The sequence below is a fragment of the Marmota flaviventris genome, chromosome 8 (assembly GCF_047511675.1).
Source record: "Marmota flaviventris isolate mMarFla1 chromosome 8, mMarFla1.hap1, whole genome shotgun sequence".
Lineage (NCBI taxonomy): Eukaryota > Metazoa > Chordata > Mammalia > Rodentia > Sciuridae > Marmota > Marmota flaviventris.
The window spans coordinates 54371143-54394243 of NC_092505.1; the positions used below are offsets into that span (position 1 = coordinate 54371143).

The window sequence follows — 23101 nt, forward strand, 5'->3', positions numbered from 1 at the left end:
TACTATCTGTACTCCACACTGGACTCTAAATTGGGGTCATTCTTCCACTTTTGACTTCCCCATGCCTTTTGAACAACTGACTGCCAACTCTGCGCTCCAGTTTTCTCAGTTGTTAAAATGGCCCAACAAACTAGACCATAGGTGCCTTCGCTCCCTCCCCTCTCTTTAATCTCTCATTGTCTGCACTAATGGAAGACTCCGTAGACTTTGATTTTCTAAAACACCAGAAAATGAAAACATGTAAGGCCTGATGGCAGTGACTCTAATTGTTTTTTTCATTAATATATGAAAACGTGGATGTAAGCTTGTTTCATGGTTCTGAAACAGGTATTATATTAACAGAATAGAGGAGGGGAAGCAGACATGGTCTGGAATCTGGTTTGGGTTTTTACATTTGCCATTGGAAATTGTTTGTGCTTTTGAATGATGTGTCCTGAGTCTTAATAATGGGCATCTGATTAGGCAGCTCTCAGAAATAGAAGGATTCTAGTTGGTCACTGGGGCATATGCCTATAATCCCAGCGATTTGAGAGACTAAGGCAGGACGATTGCAAATTTGAGACTAGCCTGAGTAATTTAGGGAGACCCTATATCAAAATTAAAAAGAATAATAAGGGCTGGAGGTATAGCTCAGTGGTAGAATGCCCCTGGGTTCAATCCCTAGTACTGCCAAAAGAAGAAGAAGAAGAAGAAGAAGAAGAAGAAGAAGAAGAAGAAGAAGAAGAAGAAGAAGAAGTAGTAGTAGTAGTAGTAGTGGATTCTAAAAACATCTGCCACTGAGAGTATGAGTCTGGCACCACCTGGGAGCTCCTTAGGAATGCAGAGTGTCAAGAGGAAAGGGCACCCACTGTAAGTCTGTGGTAAGACCAGGGCCCCAACCCAGGGGTCCTAACTTCTGGTCTTGCCATGGTTCTTTCCTTCTTCTCAGAGATCTTCAGGGATCTTGTGCTGAGTAGAGGTCACCGTGCCCTATACCCAGAGAGGAGAAGCGTAACTGAGACTTCTCCCAAATCCATGGACTCTCTTTCTGCTGGGCTCCTTCCTGATAACCTCTGACTATCTCACACTTTGCACCTCCAGGAACCAACGCCAAAGCCCATAGGAAAAACTCCACCTGCGAGTCTAGGCAGACGGGGTATGCAGGTTCACTTGCCCCTCTCTGTTCATCTTCGTCTTCTAAGGTTGGGCAGTAGCTGAGTAAGTGTCAGCTGCTTGGGCAGAACTCTTGTGGGTGGCTTACATGGCTCTCTCCCCGTCTACCCTGGTCCTGCTCTGTCAGGCTATTTCAGATTTGCTGCAGATCTCTGTTCCTATGCTGCAGTATCTCAGAGTGGTCCAGGTAGTAAAAGATGCTGGCAGGCCCTCCCAGATTCCCGTCCAGCTCTACCACGAGGGGGGCCTCAGGAGGAGTCCACGTGAGGCCCAGTGCCTGGCCATTGTGGAAGGCCCTGTCTCTGTTCCAGGAGCCCACGCTGTACTGTACTTCCTGCTCCTTTGAGGATCTGCAGGCAGCTCGCTCTGTGGCCTTCCCCTGCCCTGACAGTGCCCTGGCTCCCCTCCCCTAAGGCGTTGTTTTGGTGCCTGTGTCCCTTCCCAGAACCTCGGCCTCTCCTTTCCTTTTCCTTGCATAGTTGCTCTTCCTGTGATCTCCCAGGCCCCACCCTCACTTCAGTCTGGGCCAGGCCCCCTCCCTCCCTTCCTCTCTCCGGGCCCTTCCTCCACTCTTTCTATTCCTGGTTGGACCAGCCTCTCCCATTGTCTGTTCCCAGGAAAGGGCTGTCTGGCTGGTCAGTGGTCATGGGGGCTGTGGGGGGAGCTGAGCCCAGAAGAAAGCCAGCGCTGCCGGAAGCCCCTGCCCTCAGCCGCAGCCCACAGTGCCAGCATCATTTTTAGAAATCTTGCTTTCTAAGTTAGTCAATAGTAGCAACCCCACACCCACAATGGGGGTGGACTTTCTCACTGTCTCTACTAATTTCAGCAGCTTCTCCGCCCCCACAGTGGGGAGGGGACACGGTGTGCAGACCACAGGTGCTGCAGGGAGTTTCCCAGTAGCCACTTTAGCAGGGTGGCCAGGTCTCTGATCTTTGGAGGCCTTGGGACCCCACTTAGCCCTGCCAGAGCTACTCTTTGTCATCAGTTGTGACCAGAGCTGATCTCTTTTGCCCAGAGTGGGGTGCTCCTGGGAGCCGAGGGTGATCCCCAAGAACTGCAGCCCACTGACAGCATCATAAGAAGCTGAAGTGACGGGAATTCTAGGAGGTAGAGGTCAAATCTCCCTGCGTGCAGACCTGCCAGGCTTTCCCTCTGCCTGTTCCTGCCTGGGTGTTGTGGTGATTTTCTCTCTCTCTGCCTGTTCTGTTTTTGTTCTGCCTAAAAGCACACAGCTCAAATGGGACCAGGGTATTTTTATTCTGTGGATACAGAAGCAGATGTTCAGGTTAAGCCCAGATACATTCATATGCAGCAGCTGCAGGTTCTGGGCATCCCAGGCCTTTCAGAGCTGAAGGATGTCTGCTGCAGGACCCCAGCCCAGTGACCTGGTTTCTCTAGCAGAGGAACGTAAAGGCCCACTGAGGCAGAGATACTTTGAGGTCAAGAAACAAGCTTTGGTTGGGTGCAGTGGCACGTGCCTGTAATCCCAGCTGCTCAGGAGGCTGAGGCAGAAGAGTGGCAAGTTTGAGGTCAGTTTGGGGGTATTTAATGAGACTCTGTCTCAAAATTATATTTTTAAAAAGGAGCTGGGGGTGGAACTTGGTGGTAAGAGTGCTTGCCTATCATGTATGAGTCTCTGAGTTCAATCCCTAGTACTGAAAAAAAAAAAAAAGAGAAAGAAAAAGAAAAGAACAAGTTTTAGAATCTCAGGGAAACAACTCTGCAATAAATTACAGACTGTATGGTGGTGGAAAGCTTTAAATTCAGACAGACCTGGAGTCCAGGGGAGGCTGTGCCTCCTCCAAGCTGCACAAGCCCCAGCCCATCACCCACTCTTGAGCTTGTGGTGTTCTACAGGATAGGGCTCTGCCTACCCCCCCCCCCCCCCCCGAGATGGCACAGAGGGAGAGGCCCTAAGCTCTGGGGGCATTTCCAGGGGCTGAAGGGGAACCTGTCTGACATTCATCTCTCCCTGAGGGAGGTGAGTGCCAGGGCCTAGGGTTCATCTCCTGGAGAGAAATGCCTGGTCCTCAGACCAGGGAGAGGTAGTGGGTGACGTACAGGCAGATCTGACTCTGTACCCTTGTAGGAGTCTTCCCCTTCCTGAGCCTTGGTTTTCTGACCTTTTCAATCTTGCAGCGCAGTTGTGAAGATTGAGATGATGATGTCAGTACTTAGTGCCTAGTGACTGGCCAACAGGAAGTGTTCCATAAATGGCTGGGCAGCATTATTTTCAAAAGCAAGATTGCCCTGTGATGTCCTTGGGATCACCTGTACCATCTCGGTGCTCAAGACTCTCCTCATTGCCTGGCAGGGACTATAGTATGAAACATCACTCCTGGGCTGCTGTCCACTCTGAGGTGGGGCTCATTGGCAGGCAGGGCTTGGGAAGTTGTAGATGCCAAGAGGGCCTGTCAGGACAGTCCCAGGTAGAAGGAGAGGCCCTGGAGTAGCAGGGATGAACCCAGAAGGTTCAGGGATCTAGGCCTCTCCAGACTGTATGCCAAAGGTAGTGTAGATGGAGACAGGGGCCACAGCTTTCAGACTCTCAAAGGGGGCCATGAGGAAAATAATTAGGAACTTTGGTCTGGATGTCAACAAGTCAGACATTCAGAGCTCTTGTGGGAGGGCACGGCAAATGAGGTGTGCCTCAGTCCTACACCCTGGCACTGGGGGTGAACCGTCGCCCTCACACCATCCATCCGCTGGCCACTACCAGCCAGTAACAGCAAAAGTGCCCTGCCTGGGCACATGCTCTGCCTGAGCTCCAGGTCTGGTGGGACCACCAGGCTTGGGGTATGGGAGACAGACTTGGGCCCAGCAGGTGGAATGGGGATCAGTAGGGCAAGCCTCCATGGGGCTTAGCTCAGGACTGGGGGTCTTGAGGTAGAATAGTGATGGGGGTGGGTGAAAATCCTAAAGACCTGAGAAGATGAGGGCAGAGGAAAGGAGGCCAGCCGCAGGGGCTCCTTCTCATCCATGGGAGAGATGGACCATCAGGTCTAATGCCTTGCCCTGGGGCGCTTAGTCAAAACACAAATCCCAAATTCTGGTCTCAAGAGTTCCCTGCAGAGTTCCCCTCAAATCCTTATTCAGAGGCCTCAGACTGTCTTGGAGTTATGACTGTGCGTTCCTTTTCTTCTTTCTTTTTAATTTTATTTGTCCTTTCTTGCTTATGTTTTTCTTTTTCTTTTGGTACCGAGGATTGAACCTAGAGGTGCTCAATGACTGAGCTACATCCCCAGCCCTTTTTATTTTTTGAGACAAGGTCTCACGGAGTTGCTTAGGGCTTCACTAAGTTGCTGAGGCTAACTTTGAACTCATACTCCTCCTGCCTCAGCCTCCTGACCCCCTGGGCATCATTGTGCCTGGCTATTGCTTATGTTTTTCTCATAAATCACTCAAATTATTTTGGGAAGCAGGAAGAGTACAAATTGAAAGGAAGGGGGGAAAAAAAGAAAGCTAGTTGTATATCAGATGGTTCCCTGGAGACAGCAGACTCTCAGTTGTGAAACAACTTTTAATGATTCTTTTGTTTGTTTTCCTAAAAGATCATTATTTTTGATAATTAAAGTAAGCATTTTAAAAATGTGGAAATTTTGTAGAAATAAGATACGAAAAAAAAAGAATTTCCCTCAATTATTTGTATAATCACAGTATTTAAGCATGTTTCCTTTGAGACTTTTCTTACATGTATAAATTAAAACTTTTTTTTTTTTGTATTTATACCATAACTGGTATACAGTTTTCTTTTAACATAGATAGTTCTCTTCGGTACTAAAATCTCTTTATAAATATCTAAAATACCTCAGTCTTCCATAGTTAGACATTTAGACCCTCCCCCAATTTTACATTATCATAAATAAAACACTGACACAGATCCTTGTCCACAGATTTCTTTTCCAAGTTAAGATTATTTCCCAAGTAAGCAGAGAACTAAACCTGGATCCAGTTCAGAGAGGGCTGGGCCAGTAAGAGTGTGCGTGCTTTTGAGTGTCAGTATGCGTGTGTTTGGGTGTGTCCTTCTGAGTGTGTGTCTGTATATGCTCGGGTGTCAGTGTATGTTTGTGAGTGTGTGCTTGTGAGTATGTCAGAGCTGCATTCCTGGTTGACCCTGCAGGAGAGGGCAACTGAGGCAGGCCTTCTCCCCAACCCATTTTCTCAGCCTGTGGATCTTGTTGGAGTAGAAACACCTGGGTCTAAAATCCCTCTGAACCTTCAGGTAGAGCAGAGCAAAGCCCTCAGGCCTGTGATCAGATATTCCCCTGCATCAGGGCCCCTGTGGGACGGCAGAGGTGAGTGGCGCCTGATGCAGTGTTTATGTGCTGCAGGCTGGCCGGCCTGCCCAGCTGCACAGGCTCTGCTCAGATGCGCTGGGACGGAGCTGAATCCCAGGACAGGCTGGGCTGGTTTTCTCCTCAGAAAGACTAGTCGGTGGGGTCAGCCAGCGGATAAGCTAAAGTTAACTTAGCTCTTATTGCGTTTTGTTAATGAGGGGCGGGCCAGCTGCGAAGATGCCAAATCATTCAGAAACGTTGTGCAGAGCTTGAGATTTAATATGTCAGAGCAAATCCTGTATTCAGGCAAAAGAAAGCAATTGACAATGATTTTAAGTCCTGACTGGGCTCCCTTGAGTCCCTTGTGCTTCACTGAGCTTTCATTTTATTATTTTTTTGAAAAATATTTTTCCAATGAAGTTATGACTCTTGGAAGCTGGGGGAAGCACAGGCGACCTCATTGGACTGGTCAGAGTTGCGGGAGATCTCATGGTGGGAAGCTCAGGTCTAGCCAAGCTCTGAGTGGGTGGAGGACCGGGTTCATAGGGGGTTCTGTGACCAGGGCTGTCAGGTGGCCGAATACCTGTCCTCTGTGATTGTAGGGGCTGAAGGAAAAGGAGCAGAAATTGCCTTCCCTGGGCATCAGTCAATAGGAACAAACCGTCTCATTCTCAGAGACGAGATTCAAAGGCAGAGCTGAATATCCTGGGTGTTCCTGAGCCAAGATCACTTGACTTGTAGCTTGAAATTCCAAAGCCTGCTAGTGCATTCATAGAGGCTGTTCAAAGTGACCTCCTTTGACAAAGAAGCAAAGCACCCATAGGATTGAAGTCACTTGAAAAACTTTGTTAAGGTCACTGGGCAAACATATTTAAAACACTTTAAAGAATTCATATTTGAGATGTTCCTGCTATAAAGTAGTCTCTGAGCAAGTCTAACAGAAAGCTTGGGCCCATAGCTGAGAGCTCAGAGTGAAAAGTTCTTTTTTATGTGCTGCCTGTTGGCAACCTACCTACTGTGCACCTGGCACAGCACTGGGCTCTGGGGGAAGGGGATGCAAAGACTGGATTTTTCACCTATAGTCTTAGTGCGAAGAGCAGGTGAGGGCGAGAATCCATTCTGATCAGGGCAAGGCCATAAAGTAATGCCTGAGCTGCACTTGAAGAACGAACACAATAGTGATGTTCACAGAGAAGGGTCTGGAAGGCAGGGGACGTGGCCTGAGCAGAGGCATAGGATGGTACCAGTAGTGCCCCTGGGAAGATGGATTGTTGGGGAACTGAAAAGGCAGAGGATGGAGAGGATATGGTGGGCTGTTGCCAGGTGATTGAGAACTTTGATATTCATCTTAAGGAGTGTGGACTTTGTGTAGCTCATAATGACCCACGGGAGCTTTATGAGCAGGGAGGTAACTTGTAAACATCAAGTGATTTTTTTTCAGTGAAAAGCAAACTCATAAATATACGTTCATTGAAAGTTACTCCAGCTATGGGCTCTGGTTGTGACTCAGTGGTAGAGCACTTGCCTAGCATGTGTGAGGCACTGGGTTCAATTCTCAGCACCACATATAAATAAATAAAATAAATAAAGGTTCATTGACAGCTAAAAAATACTTTAAAAAAAAGAAAGAAAGATATTCCAGCTATACCGAAGTCTATGAAGCAAGAGATGAAAATTCCTCCTCCCCAGAGGTAACCACTGTTCTGACTTAGGATGTCATTTCACCCTGTGTATCTATAGATATAAGTACACAAAAGCCAACCCTGTGACAGGAAGGGAGATGGAACTATCAGACCTTCTCCAAATTCCCCCATTTCTTCCTCTCCTTTCTCTTTCACACACAAAACCCTACTTAATATTTAACCTTTATATAAAATACTACTGTAACCAAAGGGTATATGTGTCTTGTCACGCGGTTCATTTTGTGTTCCTTTGTGTTATTTCAGAGCATGGTTTTGTTGGATACTCACCAGAACTACTACAGAACAACACTCTGCCAGATTACAGTCCCGGGGAGACCTTTTTCACTGTGTTTGGGGTGTTCTTCCCAGCAGCTACAGGTATTACCATTTGGATTCTTTTTCACTCACACATTAGGAGCGTATATTCTTGGTTCCCAAAATTCAGTGTCAGAACTGTCCTGCCTGCACATGCTCTTAAGATGTATATCTGACTTTAGAGATGGCATTGGCTTTGACTAAGAATCTATTATTATAACAATTCATTTACTTGCTCATAATTTCTGAAGGACTCAGCATGATTTTATCCTCCTTAGCCCTTATACTCATATATTGATAACTCTTGGCCAAATTAACAGAGAGCCTCTATTTATCTTAGGGCTGAGTAGGATGGATTCCTCAGCATGACAGGCTCCCCTCCTCATACCTGGAAGGAGTGCATACTTGGTTTAGAAGCTCTTCCCACCCCCTCCTTTCCCATTGCAGATTCTTCCAGGGGGCCTGGGTGTGTAAGATCCCGCAGGCAGTGAATGAATCTCGTCACTTGGACCGATCCCCACTTTCCTACTCTTCAGTAGCCATGGAGCAGCGTTCTAATTTGAAGGTCCCTGGAGATCGCTTGTCTTGTGCTTTGCATCCCTGGCCTGGAAGGCAGTAAACTAACACGTTGACAGGTGACCCACAGGAGATATGTTCAGGGACTGGGCTTGTCCCCAGGGCACAGACTCAGAGGAACATGTCACTCCCTATCTAGCTAGTGTTGTGAGCTGGAGTGTGGCTGCGGCTTTCTCCTTGTCTTCTGCCCTGTCTCCCTCTACCTTCCTACGGGTGCCATATCCCTGCTCATTACCCTCTCCCCAAATAGAAAGAAGAAGCTACTAGAATGTTTAAGATGAAAAAGGCAGTACATATGTCAAAAATGTGGAGACACTGGAACCCTCATCCACCACTCATAGGATGCAAATGGTGCTACCACTTTGGAAAACAGTGACAGTTTCTTAACAAGTAGACACACACACACACACACCCAGCATGTCACCCCTGCTTATGTACTGCAGAGGACTGAGAAAGCATGTGTTCATATGAAGACTTGTCTGTGAAAGTTCAAAGCAGTTCAATTTGTAATAGTCCCCAAATGAGAGCAGCTTGAATATTCATCAACAGATGAACAGTTAAGTCTCGGTACAGCCACACAGCAGGAAACTATTTAACAATAAAAATGAATGAATTACTTATGCACACAACAAATATATGAGTCCAAAACCATTATGATGAGTGAAAGAAGTCAGACCCCTCAAAAAATACCTAAAAAGATAAAATTAGATGATCAAATTCTAGAAAATGCAAGCTCTAGTAACAGCAAGCCGATCAGTAGGTGCCTGGGAATGAGATTTAGGGAGCAAGAGGGAAGGATTATTAAGGGGCAGGAAGAAATTTCAGGGGATGAAAAATGCATTTCTGTTTAGATGATGGTTTCACAGGTCTCCCCAAATGGGAATATTCATCAATAGATTAACAGTTAAACAAAACTTTTCAAATTGTTAAATTTAAAACATATGTACCCAAGCACCGTGGTGCACACTTGTAATCCCAGCCACTCAGGAGGCTGAGGCAGGAGGTTCACAAGTTCTAGTCCAGTCAGGGCAACTTAGCAAGGCTCTGTCTCAAAAAGAAAAAAAAAAAAAGGGTTGCGAATGTAGTTCATTGGTAGAGCACCCCTAGGTTCAATCCCTAGTACCACAAAAACAAACAAACAAAACAAAATCACATATGCGGTTTATTGCATGTTAATTATTCCTCAATAAAGATGTTAAAATGAAAAAAAATGACTTTATTCACCTTTTCTAAATTTCACTTTTCCAAAGCCCTTTTCTCTCCTTTTTACAGCCTGCTTCCCTTTTCCTAACCTCTCCTCTACTCCCTCACTCTCTCCTTTTGGAATTCCAGGTCTGTCTCTCCAGAGAGATGGGTCTTTTCCCACCACTGAATTCCCTGTTAGAATCTTTAGTGGACATTCTTGATTTCTCGCTTTATTTGACTCCTGAGGAGTAATCCACTTCCTGTTCCTTTCTCTTGCCTTATATTTCCTACTGTTTACTGCCTGTGTGAGTTCATCCTCTTTTGCCTGCCCATTAAATGCTACTGAGATTCATTCTTTTCTTTCTCTACTGTTTTCCTTGGAATCTCATCCCTGCCCATTATTCAGTGATCAGCCCCAGCGCTGATGACTCCCACATTCACATCTCTAGCCTAGACTTGTCCTTGAAGGTTCCCATTATTTATTCATTGTTTATTATGTGTGAGAGTTCTCATTATTTATTCAGGTTCCCATTATTTACTCATTATTTATTATATGTGACATCTTCTTTTGGCTATCTTGGACCCAACAAGTTCAAAACGAAACTCATCCCACCTGCCTCCAAGTGACTCTTTACCCGTATTTCTGGTCTCAGTGAATGGTGTCTCTGTGTAGTTGATTGCTCATGAGAGTAAGGGGAGTTCTTGGTGATTCTTCCCTCTTTCTCCCAGTATTCTCCAATACTGTCAATTTTACCTCCTAAATATCATGGATTTTCTCTTCTCTTCCTCTCTGCCATCTGACCAGTCTGGTCCAAGCTTCATCTCTCACTTGGATCGTTGCTTGACATTCCTTGTTCATGGAAATGAGCCTGAAACTAAGGCTCAGTAGTGACAGGTCCTGGTGCACAAACCCACATTTGCTGGATAGAGTGACTGTAAACCTTTATCCTGCCAGGAAGACTTAAAACTAATGTCAGTCCTTCATGACACCTTCTCCTGGCCTTGCCTTGTTTGCATCCATTCAGGGTCTTGGGGTCCTACACTGTACCAAGGGATATTGGAATCTCTGGCTCTTCCCCATCTGTGTACAGAGCCAGGCCCTCCTGTTGTCCTGTGTGCCAGGCCTTCAGGTTGATGCTGCCTCTGCACCACTTTTGGGAACCAGAAATCTGCTGACCTTGGGGACCCTGTCCTCTAGGTACTTCCCAGACTGACCTTTCTGAGGTCTTGCTAAATCTCCCCCAGTGCTGCCAGGGAATGGGAACAAAGTCCCCATTTCTTCAGAACCTCTGGGCTTCTCTTTCCTTGTCCAGGGACACGTCTGCCCAGGGACAGCTACATGGGAATTGATTGATGCAGTCACACTGGGCCCCATGTTTAAGGCTTTGCAAGTGCTGTTTTTTGTTTTGTTTTTTTATCAAGGGATCCTGGAATTTTTGTTTTGGCTGAGCCCCATATACCATGTGGAAATTCCTGTTCTTGTCTCCCACGCTGTCCCAGCCATTTGCCTGGTTCTTTTCTACTTCTTCAATCTTTTAAAATCTAAGGGCCCAGGCTATGGAGTCAAGTCAAAACAGTATGCAGATGAATTCTGATTCTTCTCTGCTGCACATCTTCCCCAAGGCCATCGAATCTAGGTCAGTTTCCTCTTCAATGGACAGAAGAGGAAAGGGAGAAAAGAGAAGGAATAAGAAAATTTCACATCTGACACATTCTAGCCCCCTTCCAACCCCTCCCCTCCCACACTCTAATTGAGCACATATTCATGGGACTCCCCTAGGGAAGTTCCCTGGGGTCTGGCAGGGAGTCCCTTCCAGGTGAAGGCTGGGTCAAGATACAGGTTAACAGTTACACCTGGGACTGGGACTGTGGGGACTTCTTGGCTGATCATGCTCCAGAGGCAGTCATCTCAGCGTGTCCTTGGGCACCCCAGGAGAGCCCTGATTTTCCCATAGTTTGCATATCCTCCTTTGCCTCTGAGGGCCCCTAGTCCTGTTAAAAGAGAGGAAGCCTGATGTGAGTTGGGGGCCAGGGTGTAGAACCTCCTTTCCAACACTTCTTTCAGACAGGAATTAGCAGTGGCCTGAGGTTTGAGGATGCCCCCAGCAATCCAGAGTTGGAGAGATAAAATCAGCTAGTTCAGCAACTCTCAATTTGCTTTTTTTTTTTTGTGGTATCAGGGATAAAACCCAGGACCTCATGCATGCTAGGCAAGCTGTCTACTACTGAACCACACCTCCAGCCTCTTCAATTTATTGCCTTTTAAGCCCATACTCCTCCTCCTCCTTCTTCTTCTTTTTTTTTTTTTTGTACTGGGGATTGAACCCAGGGGTGTTTAATTATTGAGCCACATCCCCAGCCCTTTCTATTTTATATTTTGAGACAGAGTCTTGCTAAGTTGCTTAGGACCTTGCTACTGAGGCTGGCTTTGAACTTGTGATCCTCCTGCCTCAGCCTCCCCTGTTGCTGGGATTACGGCCGTGCTCCACCACACCCCCCGACCCATATTCCTTATTGGTAATCATTATCAGAAACCTCAGAGACACCGAAGATTCTGCCCCAGGGATGGGTGCGTTTGAGAATAATTGCTACCTAAGAATACTAGTCAAGATTTATTTTTTGTGTGTGTGGTTTAAGTTATGAAAGTTTTATTTTGTAATATTCCAAATATTATAATACTGAATAGGCTGTCACTACACAGTCTTCTTCAGCTCGCTCCTCTTAAGGGATGGGTTTTCCTGTCCTCCCATTCCCTGTCAGCCCAATCAGGTTGAGAATCACTGATCCTTCCCTTTACCAACTGGGGAAGGAGGGGCACAGAGCGGCTTAGGAGGACTTGATAAAGGTCACCAGCTAATTAGTGAGTGGAGTTGGGCTATTGTCTGCTGTGGGGGTTGCCCTCCCCTGGTTCTCTCTGTTTACCAGGACCCCAATGTAAACATGGTAGGCAGGATGGATGATTTGTACCACTTGTTTCCCCCTGGCAGATGTTTGGTTGAGCTATGAAAAGCATGGATGATTGGCAGTTTCCATGGTGATAGATTCGCCTAGGATTAGCTGTGAGTGAGTCATGGCTGGGGCTTCCTCCAACGCCATCCTCTTCTGGAACAAGAGAACCTCCAGGCAGTGGAGAGGGGAGAGAGGTTTTGAAGAACAGACACTTCTGCCCCCGCCACCCCAGGACATATGACTTAAGTTACTTCAGACATTTTATCCCAAAGGCAGGAGACTTCCGAAGAGCAGCTGAAGATTAGGTGCTGGTGGCCGCTCTGGGTTGATGCAGAACAACCTCTTGTCCTCACTGCGCTGGGCTCTACCACACTGTGTGGTGGCTTCAGGGGTAGGGGTGGGACTTTGGCCTCGACTGCCTTTGCTTTGTTTCTCAAAGCACTTTCCTTCTCCAAGCTACACCACCAAACTTTCACTGGAAAACAAACATCTCTCTCCCTACAGGATTTTCACAAACACACCCTTACAACTGCAGCCACTCCAGGGGACCAGGACCTGGTCCATGGAGGAACTAGGAAATGGAAATTCACTGAGAAAAATACCAGTTGTGTGAAGTCACATAACCCTTGTCCCCAGATCCCAAACTCTTACTGGAAGGGATCAGAGCCTCTTTGGCCACAGGCAGCAAGCACATGGGTCTGTGGTTGACCACACCCAACAACAACAACAACAAAAATGTGATGAGAAACCAACAGCTTTTGCCAGAGTGTCCCTAGCCACCTTTCCTTGTCAAGATTCCTGTGATTTCTGTGATGCCCTTTGATCTTTTAAGCCTGGCTCCCCTCCTGCTCACATACACACCCTGGGAAGCTCTGCTGGGCATCTCAGATTGCTGTCTGCAGCACCCTCAGCCCCATGGCCCCTTGCTCTGGGTCAGGTGCCCAGAGGTCACTCCCCTCCACCCCCCAGGCCATAGTGCTGACCCCACGTAGTCCCCTACTCCTGTCCTCCCAAGCCATCCCCTGGGTCTCCTCACAAGTTATATGTCTTGTCAGCAAGAGGACGAGAACCTGTTGAACCAGAATGGGGATCCCTGGTTTAAGAAATAGACCAAGAAAGGACAACCTGAGGATGGGGCAAGCTTCACTTCATTCTGATGGATTTGTAAGCAGGAGCTGGAGAAAGGAAGGAAGCTTCATAATTATCATAATGCTTGTTTTTGTAATTTTATTTATAGAATTAACTTATAATTTTAAGTTATACGTATTTATTCTAAATACCTATAATAATGATTATTGTTACTTGAACTCAGGAACTCATTCATGCAAGGCAAGCAGTCTACCACTGAGCAACTTCCCTAGTCCATTTTTTTTTTTTTTAACTTTTTAATACCTTTATTTAATTAATTTATTTTTATGTGGTGCTGAGGATCGAACCCAGGGCCACGCATGTGCTAGGCAGGCGCTGTACCACTAAGCCACAATCCCAGCCCCTCCCCAGTCTTTTTAAATTTTATTTTGACAGGGTTTAACTAAGTTGCTGAGGCTGGCCTCAAACTTGCAATCCTCCTGCCTCAGCCTCCTGAGTTGCTGGAATTACAGCACCACCAGACCTAGCAGTTGGGAAACTTTTAAAAAATAAAATCTTTGTAAGACATCTGGACACTAATGCTCGGGTATCTGTTTTGTTCTACGCACCACGTCTAAATCTAGTTCTAACGTCATTGATGATATTTTAAAATTGCACCGGAAGCTGAAAGAAAGCAAAGCATCTCTGAAACACTTAGCAAGGACAGGCAAACACACACTAAATCAAAATAATTTTTCTAGATCTAGCTGGCAAGACATTTATAATTCACTGGAACTAGAGAACATCTGCTCAAGAATTGTGGAGTAGTACAAGGGTAGAATTCTGGAAGTGACAGCCGCCAGTTGCAAGCCCCCCTACCACGTGTGCACTTTGCCAGCAGAGACACAGTTACCCTCCTTGGCCCCCCAGGACACACCCAGAAAGCTTCCCTTCTGGAGTCTGAGCTGCCTCCATCTCCTTGTCTCTGGGTCTCTGTGTCTGTGATTCTCATTATCTACTTTCTGGCTTCTCTGCTTTGTCTCAACGGTCACTTTGTGGTCCTATTTGGGTTGGCTCATTCCTGTGTAGGTGTCAGTCCTTTCTCCTCCCACTGCCCAGGATTCCAGCTAGTATTCTACTTGGGCCAGCCCGGAGGGCCTGTGGGAAGGATGTGGGGGAGGAGGAAAGGGCGTTTGTTATGAATACAGAGCCTGTTTAGAAGCAGGAAGCAATTAGGGTGAATCAGTCACTTTCCTTGGTAGAAGTGTATATATATATATATAACCCGGCCAGGTGGTGCACTCCTATAATCATCAGCTACGAGGGAGGCTGAGGCAGGAGGACCGTAAGTTCAAGGCCAGCCTGGGTGATGTAGCAAGAGCCTTTCTCAAAATAAAAAATAAAAAGGGCTGTGATGTCAGAAGCAGAGCACTTGCCTCACACTTTCACATCTGGTCCTCTAGAGAGCAGGGTGCCTGACCTCCATTCTGACCTGTGTCAGCAGGAGCCCCTGGGTTCACTTTCTTTTTTTTTTTTTTTTTTCTTTCCCTCATGGTCTTCATGAATTAACTTTCACAAACGCTCTGAAGGAAAGTGTACAAAATGACATGTCATGGCTGGGACGTAGCTCTGTTGTAGAGTGCCCCTGGGTTCAATGCCTAGTATCACAAACAAACAAGAAATTACCAAAAGAACATGAAAAACTGCAGGATGTACTAAAATGGCAAGAAATAAAGAGTGGTATGTAATCATACAAAGCTGGATCAATGGATAAACATTTGCCAGGGTCTGGGGGCAGGATGAGTCCCTGGAAGGGGTGGGAGGCAATGTGGCCTGCCGGGGGAGACACAGCACCCAGTCAACCTGGTGCTATGGGTCCCTTGCAGGGTATCAGAATTTGGGAGGTCCAGGAAGGGGTGGTGGCAGTGGATGGAGCTGAAGCTTGGGAAACCCTGGACATCAGGTTTATTTGGCAGCGAAGTGTGGGGCTCCTAACCTTGAGCAGAGCATAGGCAATAGGACCTGGCCCCAGAGCTCTGGTGAGACTAGGGCAGGTCCTGGGCATAGCATTCCTTGTTTTTGGATCCAAACCTATACATGACTGAAAAAAAAAAAAAAAAAAAAAAAAACCACACCAAAAAATCTCTCCCTATATGTGTGTGTGTATATCCATCTACCGATCTATCTATTAATATATATCTCAGTATAGGAGCTATAGTACAAGACAGTATTCTCATATCTGTCTCTCTTTTTTTTTTAGTTGTAGACGGACACAATGCCTTTATTTATTTATTTTTTATGTGGTACAGAGGATTGAGCCCAGTGCCTCATGCTTGCTAGGCAACTGCTCTACCACTGAGCTACAACTCCAGGCCTCATACCTGCCTCTTACACCTGAAATATCCATCCATAAGGGCAACCCATTTTTGTTTGTTTGTTTTTATTTTAATTTTTTTAATTTAAAAATTTGTTCTAATCAGTTATACATGAGAGTAGAATGCATTTTGACACATCATACGTAAGTGGGGTATGACTTATTCGTCTGGTTGTACATGATGTAGAGTTACATTGGTCATGTAATTATATGTGTATATAGGGTAATAATGTCCAATTCATTCTACTAGCATTCATACCCCCTTATTCCCTCCCTTCCCATCACTCCCTTCTGTCTAATCCAAAGTACCTCTATTCTTCACCACCCCCTCATTGTGAATTAGCATCTGCATATCAGAGAAAACATTTGGCTTTGGGATTGACTTATTTCCCTCCAAATTCATCCATTTACTGGCAAATGGCATAATTTCATTCTTCTTTAAGGCTGGGTAATATTCCATTGTGTATATATACCACAATTTCTTTATCTATTCATCTGTTGAAGGGCACCTAGGTTGAGCGGCAACCACTTCAGTACTTTAAGGGTTAATTGTGGGCTGGGGTTGTGGCTCAGTGGTAGAGCACTTGCCTAGCACATGTGAGGCCCTGGGTTCGATCCTCAGTACCACATATAAATAAATAAAATAAACCTATTATGTCTAACTACAACTAAAATAAATATTTAAAAAAATTTAAAAAGAGTTAATTGTATATCACAGAACAATACAATTATACCTGTCACCTGATTGATTAGTCAAAGCCAGACATTGTACATTGACCCCGTACTAGGAAGTGTGGAGTTTAGCTTACTTACATGCTCCCCATCCACTCCCCAATTTTTGACAGTTACATCTTTGTTCTTAGTTATTTTGTTGGTTACCCTGATAACTTTAAATAACATATTTAAATCTCTGTTATTTTATTAATTCTAGGCTTCATTCCTCCACTCCTTATTGTTGGGAAGGAGAGATTCTGTCTTGTATTTTAAGACTGATAATAGTCATTTTATCTTATTTGTACAATATTTTTATATTTAAGGAATGCTTTAGTTACTGTCCTCATTTTAAGGGAATCTGCATCATCTTTTCATATTTGAGCTTTTAGAGCAATATCAGGAAAACAACAAGTTTGATTGTTCTCAAGTAAGTGGTCCAAAATTGTGAAAAATGTTATTTACAACTTTAAGTGAACACACACAGTTATACACCCACTTCCCACCCTCCACCTATTAACCATTTTGTCTTAAGGTTGTAAGTTAAGTCTTTGGAACTATGAAATATTGGAAATGTCTTTGCTCTCCTTAGTAAACACTTAGAAACTCAAATTCATGATGACAAGATACATCATAAGTACAGAGTTCAGTTTAAATTCATTGTAACAGGTATATAAATGTTCGTTAGTGTTTTCCTTGTCTACCTAACAAATTTAATGGCTAGTCCAAGGCGTTGCTTGAAGCACTTTCAGGTTTTCTTATTGGATTAATTTCAGTTTGTGACATAACAGCCATTAAATCTTTCTGAGAGACCATCATGGGGCGTTATTTTCCCTCACATTGCTCTGTGAAAGATTTTAGGTTTGTTTTTAATTCCTTCTACTTCATTTGCTTCTTTTCACTTCCTAATATCAGTTAACTATATCCTGATTTTTACAAAGTCAATGTAGCTAATATTCAAATTCTGCTTTATAACTATAGTCATGTCCTCTATACTGTCTATAGGTCAATTTCTGAAGTTAAAACCAATTAACACGTACTTTATGACCCTGTTCACTGAGGAGCCAAGTAGTGGGGAAAGCAGGGTGTGGTGGCACACACCTGTGATTTCAGTGGCTCTGGAGGCTGAGGCAAGAGGATTGCAAGTTCAAAGCCAGCCTCAGCAATTTAGTGAGGCCCTAAGCAACTCAGTGAAACCCTGTCTCTAAATAAAATATTTTTAAAAAGGGTTAGGGATGTGGCTCAGTAGTTAAGTGACCCTGGGTTTAATCCAAAAAAAAAAAAAAAAAAGTAATAAGGTAAAGAATTCCATTCCTCCCTGTGATTTTGATGTGGTCCTTATGCCATTTAGGGAGAATGTTTCCAATATCATGGCCAAATGGGTTAATGTTTGTTAGCTTTTATGAGTTAGGATCATCTCATGTTCTAGTTTGCTTTATATTTAGACCTTGACTTAACTTTCTTGTTCACTTTTCCTATAATTTCTTTTTCTTTTTATTTTATTTTTTGAGGTACTGGAGATTGGACCCATGGGTGCCCTATTACTGAACTATATCCCTATCCCCCACCTTATATTTTTAGACAGGGTCTCACTAACTTTCCAAGGCTGTCCTCAAACTTGTGATCATTCTGCCTCAGCCTCTGAAATCACTGGGGTTTTGGCATGCACTCTAGCACCTGGCTTCCTGGGGTTTTAATAAGTTTTCTTTTTTCTTGTTGCTAAAACAAGTAGTCAGTGTATCCCTTAAAATCATTCAGTGTGTTAATGGATGGCCTCTTTTGTTGAGTACATTTCCTATCCGGAAGCCTCCCTCCCGAGGTGTCCATCATTTTGCTCCAACCCCTGCTTCTTTTTCTGCTGTCCAGCTGTCATTCTGGGATTTTACTTCAGCACTGAGTTATCACCACTATTTCTGAATGTTGTGTTTTCTCTTCTCATGGTTTCTGTCTTCATTTTGCTCGAGTATGCACTTCTGTAGCTTCTTCAGGAAAGATATGGGGGAGATAAAGTTTCTGGACTCTTATATGCTTAACTTTCACTTATTTGGTAATCTGGCCATAATTCAAAATTCAAAAAAAAAAAATTTCCCTCAAAATTTTTAAGTTGGTGCTCCTGTGTTTTCCAGCATTCAGTGTTGCAGAGGAGAAGTCCGATGCCAGTGCAGGGTTAGATTTTATGTGTGTCAGAGAGCCTTCAGTCGTGGTAGGAAGACACCTGAGAGAAACAAAAAGAGGAAAGATTTATTTGGCTCATGGCTTCAGAGGTTTTGGTCCATGGTCACTTGGTCCTAGCACTGTGGTCCTGTGGTGGGTAGCACATCATGGCAGGTGGTGTGTGGTGAGGCAAAGCTGCTTACATTATGGCAGCTAGGAAATGAGAGGCAGGGTCTCTAAGGACACACCCCCAGTGACCTCACTTCCTCTCACCAAGCTCCACATGGTAAAGGGTTCTACCAACTCTTACTAGTGACATCAACTGGAGACCAAGCCTTTAATTCTTAAGATCCAAGCCATAACACTGTATGAGTGTTCAGTTGTTACATCTGGCAGCCTTTAGGATTTCTCCTGAAATTTCACAGTGATAACATATAGGTGTGATTTTTTTTTTTTTTTTTTATTTAGTTCTTTGTGCAGGGTGCTCAGTGGGATATTTCAGTCTGAAGACTTGTGTCTTCTTTGGTTTAGGGACATTTACATCTGTCACCTACCTGGTTATTTGTATTTGTTTTCTGAATCTCATATTAGTTGGCTATTGTGACTGTAAGATTTCTGTCTGAATTCACTCAAATTTTCTACTTTCTTCATCTTACTTAATTTTATCCTTCATATTTTTTATATTTTTTAATATTTTTAATTTCTAAATGTTTTTTTCTAGTGGGATTTTTTTTATAGCATTTTTTTTTTTTTTGGTGAGGAAGCATTGGGGATTGAACCCAGGGGTGCTTAGCCACTGAGCTACACCCCCAGCCTTTTTTATTTTTTATTTTAAGGCAGGCCCTTGCTAAGTTGCTTAGGGCCTTACAAAGTTTCTGAGGCTGGCTTTCAACCTGTGATCCTCCTGCCTCAGGCTCCTGAGTTGCTGGGATTACAGATGTGCCCCACCATGCCCAGCTTCCTCATTGCATCTTATTTTACAGGTAGAATATTTCCTGGGATGTATCTGGAGTTATTAATCAGGGTTTTCTTCAAAATTCTCTCCGTATCCTGATTTAAGTTGTTTCTTCCCTATTTTTGCAGGTATTTGTTTATTGGTTGCTGGTTTTCATCACACATCTGGCCATCCTTGGTGGTTGGCACGGATTCCCCTGCCACAGGGTGTTTAGGTCTGTTTCCCTGCTGGGGTGGGGAAGACAGATTCCTGAGCAGGCCCCGTCTAGGATGCGACATCTACCTGGCAGCCCTGGTTGTCTTCAGGCAGTGTATTGAGAGCCCCAAGAGAAGCCTTGCCAGGCACTCTTTTCCGTCCCTTTCACTCTGTCATCTTCTGTGTCCAAGAAGTTTATGGAGGCCTTTCATCTGCATGGATGCCATTCTCTTTGCATATGGGCATTTATTCCTTGTCCCCCTTCACTACCCTGTTAATAGGATCATGCGAGAGGGGAATGAATGGAAAGAAAATGCACTTACCAGGCCATTTTAGACAAATGAACCTTTTAAGCATCCTTTTCCACACACTTCAAAAAGATCACTGTAGAAATTTAAGAAAAAATATAAACAATCCAATAAAAAAAAAATCTCTTCTTCCATCACCCAGAAATAACATTGTTGACATTGAGAAACACATTCTAGCTCCTTCTATGCTTCTCTCTGTTCCTTCACAGCAATGGGACCCTAACATATGTTTTCTCTCTAACATGCCTCTTAAAACTAAACAATAGCTTTAAATATCTTTGCATGTCACAGCATATCCCCGACAATATTCCAGACCTGGTATTTGTTGAGACATTTATTTAGGCAACCTTTTATTTTTAGACGTTAGGTTGTTTCTAATCTTCACTCCAAACACGTGTTTATAAATTTTGTACTAAAGCTTTACTCATATCCTCGACTAATTTACTTTGGATAAAATCCTAGTGGTACTGATCCTGGGTCAAAGTATATGCAGGCCCCAGCCTTGGTCCAACATATAGGGTTCTCTTTGACATAGCTCCACTGTAACTCTCTACCCTAAGCTTTGACTTCACTCTGCTTCACTTGGATTCCATGAAGCATTTCAGCAGAAGCAAGTGAAAGCTTAATTTTCAGAGTTAGACGGTGACCGAATCCTACTCTTGCCACTTAGTAAACGTGACCTAGTCTTTTTTAATGACCCCATTCGAGGACTTTTCTATAAAATGAGGAAATAATTCTTGACCTTTCCGAAGTGATTGTTTTGAGGATTACACAAGACAAAAATACATGTAAGGCACTTATCACAGGCCCTGTCAGGTTGGGAGTGTTCATAAATCCAGAATGACAGTGTGGGATCCTTATTGACCCTAAGCCCATTCAACCCCTCTTTTTAGGTCACACTGGAGGTGCACCCTCCACCCCTGTGAGGTTTCCTGGCCCACTTCATTGAGTTTCCGAGTGCTATTGCCTGGGCCCTCATTCCATGTTCAGAACACACCATTTTGTTGTTTTCACATAGGTGAAGAGACAACATCCTTGACTGCCGACTCAGCTGTTGGTCCTTCACTGTAATGGATCAATTCATTTTCATCAGTGTTCTTGGGGTCTATAGGTGATAAGGAAAAGATGGTACCATGTTGGCAGCATCAGGATTGGTTTTTGGAGTTTGTTTAGAGCCCTCTGGTAGCTCAGGAGCTTTGAACATGGTCTCTGGTCCTAACTATTAGAGGTATCTGACCCCAAGGATGCTTGAATCCCTAGTGTAATCAGTAGGCATCCGAGGCAAGGAAATCTGCCAGACAGAGGTCTGCCAGGCCTTTTGCTGCTGCTGAGCCACTCCAGGGCATTGTCCCAGCTGGAAAGGCAGGGCTCAGCATGCAGTACAAGGACCTTTGTGTGACTTGCAAGACACCTCCCTCACCCTCAATCCTTTGTACTGGGCAATGAGATGCCTTTGTAGCTGGAGGAGATTTCCTCCTGAGTGTCACTCAACCACAAAGGTCTCTTTCATGGCCACGCAGATGCCTCCCCAGTTGCCAGGGGAGATTGAGAAGAGGCCTATTTGTGAAGCTGCACAAATAGGGAAGGCTTGATGTGGGGGAGCCTCCAGGACAGGGCCCTGGAGGAGAGGAAGGGCAGCCCTGGGGAAGGTGATTCGTGGAATGCACTGCATCACCAGGGGGCCCACCCCTGTCTGGGTGTCTTTTAGGAGTCATGGCCGGCTTCAACATGGGAGGCGACCTCAGGGATCCGGCTGCCAGTGTCCCCCTGGGCTCCCTAGCAGCTGTTGGCATCTCGTAAGTTTCCCTCCTGGCAATCAGTCTAAGCTGGAGAGTGGGAGAGAAAACCCCAGGCAAAAGGGGGGATTGCCCCTTTTGTTCTGGGAGTGCCCCAACTGTGACCAATCTATTTCGTATGCCGATCCTCCTTTTAATACTCGCTGGGCTGGAAAATTCACGTCTGGTGGGCTCAGACACTGCCCTTGCATATCCAACCCGCCTGGGAATGCTGGGAGGAGGGGGGTCATTAATGCAGAGCACAGGACAAAGCCTTTCATTCCTTTTTCCTCAGCTTCTCGCCCTTGCCCCTGCCCCTTCCTCACCCTCATTTTGAACTTGGGTTTTTTTTTTTTTTTTTTTTTTTTAAACCATTGAATTTTCAGACCATTGGCAGGAACATACACATGAAGAGCTTCACAATCAGACAGATTAGGGCTTGTATCCCAGTTTTCTGTGGCCAATTTGCTGTAAGACTTTGGACAATTCACTTCGCTCCCTGAGCTTCCATTTCCTTTTCTATAAGACAAGGATAATGATAAATTTGTGCCTTATGAACTGAGGAGGAGATACCATATTGAAAGCCACCTAGTAGAAGCTCAGAGATCAGCTCGGTTGTGGGCTTCTGGAGTTTTAGTTTTCATTGTGCCACCCACACTAGCAGGCTGGATGACCTTGAGTCTGTTTCTGATCTTCCAGAATCTCCTTTTTCTCTCAGGACCAAGAAGGAAACTTCACTGGGGAGATGTAAAAACAAACAAATAAACAAACAATGAGATCATAGACATGACCATGACTTGAGAACACTTTTATTACTTTAACTATGATACTTAAATAATATTTATATATCTATTTCAGAAACACCAAATCTGCTCTTAGCTTATTGCTGTAGCACTGTTTCTACCGGCCAGGCACAGGGTATCAGACCATAATGCAAAATAAGGCAACAACATTGGGAAGATAATCATGACACTAGGGAGAAAGTTGATGATGGGGAGAAAAGAAATAGGATTCTACATGAGAACGCTGTCTTGGTTTTGGTCACAGCTAGGAGGCCCAGGAGGAACCTTTGGCCTGTCCTCTCAGTGCCCAGATGCGTGAGGAACCCTCAGGGACTGTGTGACCTATTCAGGGTTACAGGGTGTCTTGGGGCAGGGCCAGGCTACGTTCTGCATTTTCACACTTGGCTTCCCAGCCTGTTATTTGTGACCAGAGACCAGCAGACCTCAATGTCCTCTGCCCAGGAGGACGGGGTGTGGGGCCTTGGGTCAACCCTGACCTGCATTCAGGCAGCCTAGAGGCCAGCTGGGCCTCCCACCTCTACATCCTCAATACCCCTTTTGTTTTTCTTCTTTAATGTAAGAAAGAAACAAAACATTGACACTTTTTTTATATATATATATATATATAAGAAATGTGCTAGAG

At 44.9% G+C, this 23101-nt stretch overlaps 1 protein-coding gene across 1 annotated transcript in view; it reads left to right on the forward strand.

Moving 5' to 3' along the window:
* Window positions 1-23101, forward strand: part of Slc12a8 (solute carrier family 12 member 8) — a 116377-nt gene that overhangs the window by 53653 nt on the left and 39623 nt on the right. The window contains exons 4-5 of the mRNA XM_027936002.2: window positions 7376-7489; window positions 21610-21697. Of these exons, the coding sequence (XP_027791803.2) occupies window positions 7376-7489; window positions 21610-21697 (202 nt within the window). The remainder of the gene's footprint in view (window positions 1-7375; window positions 7490-21609; window positions 21698-23101) is intronic.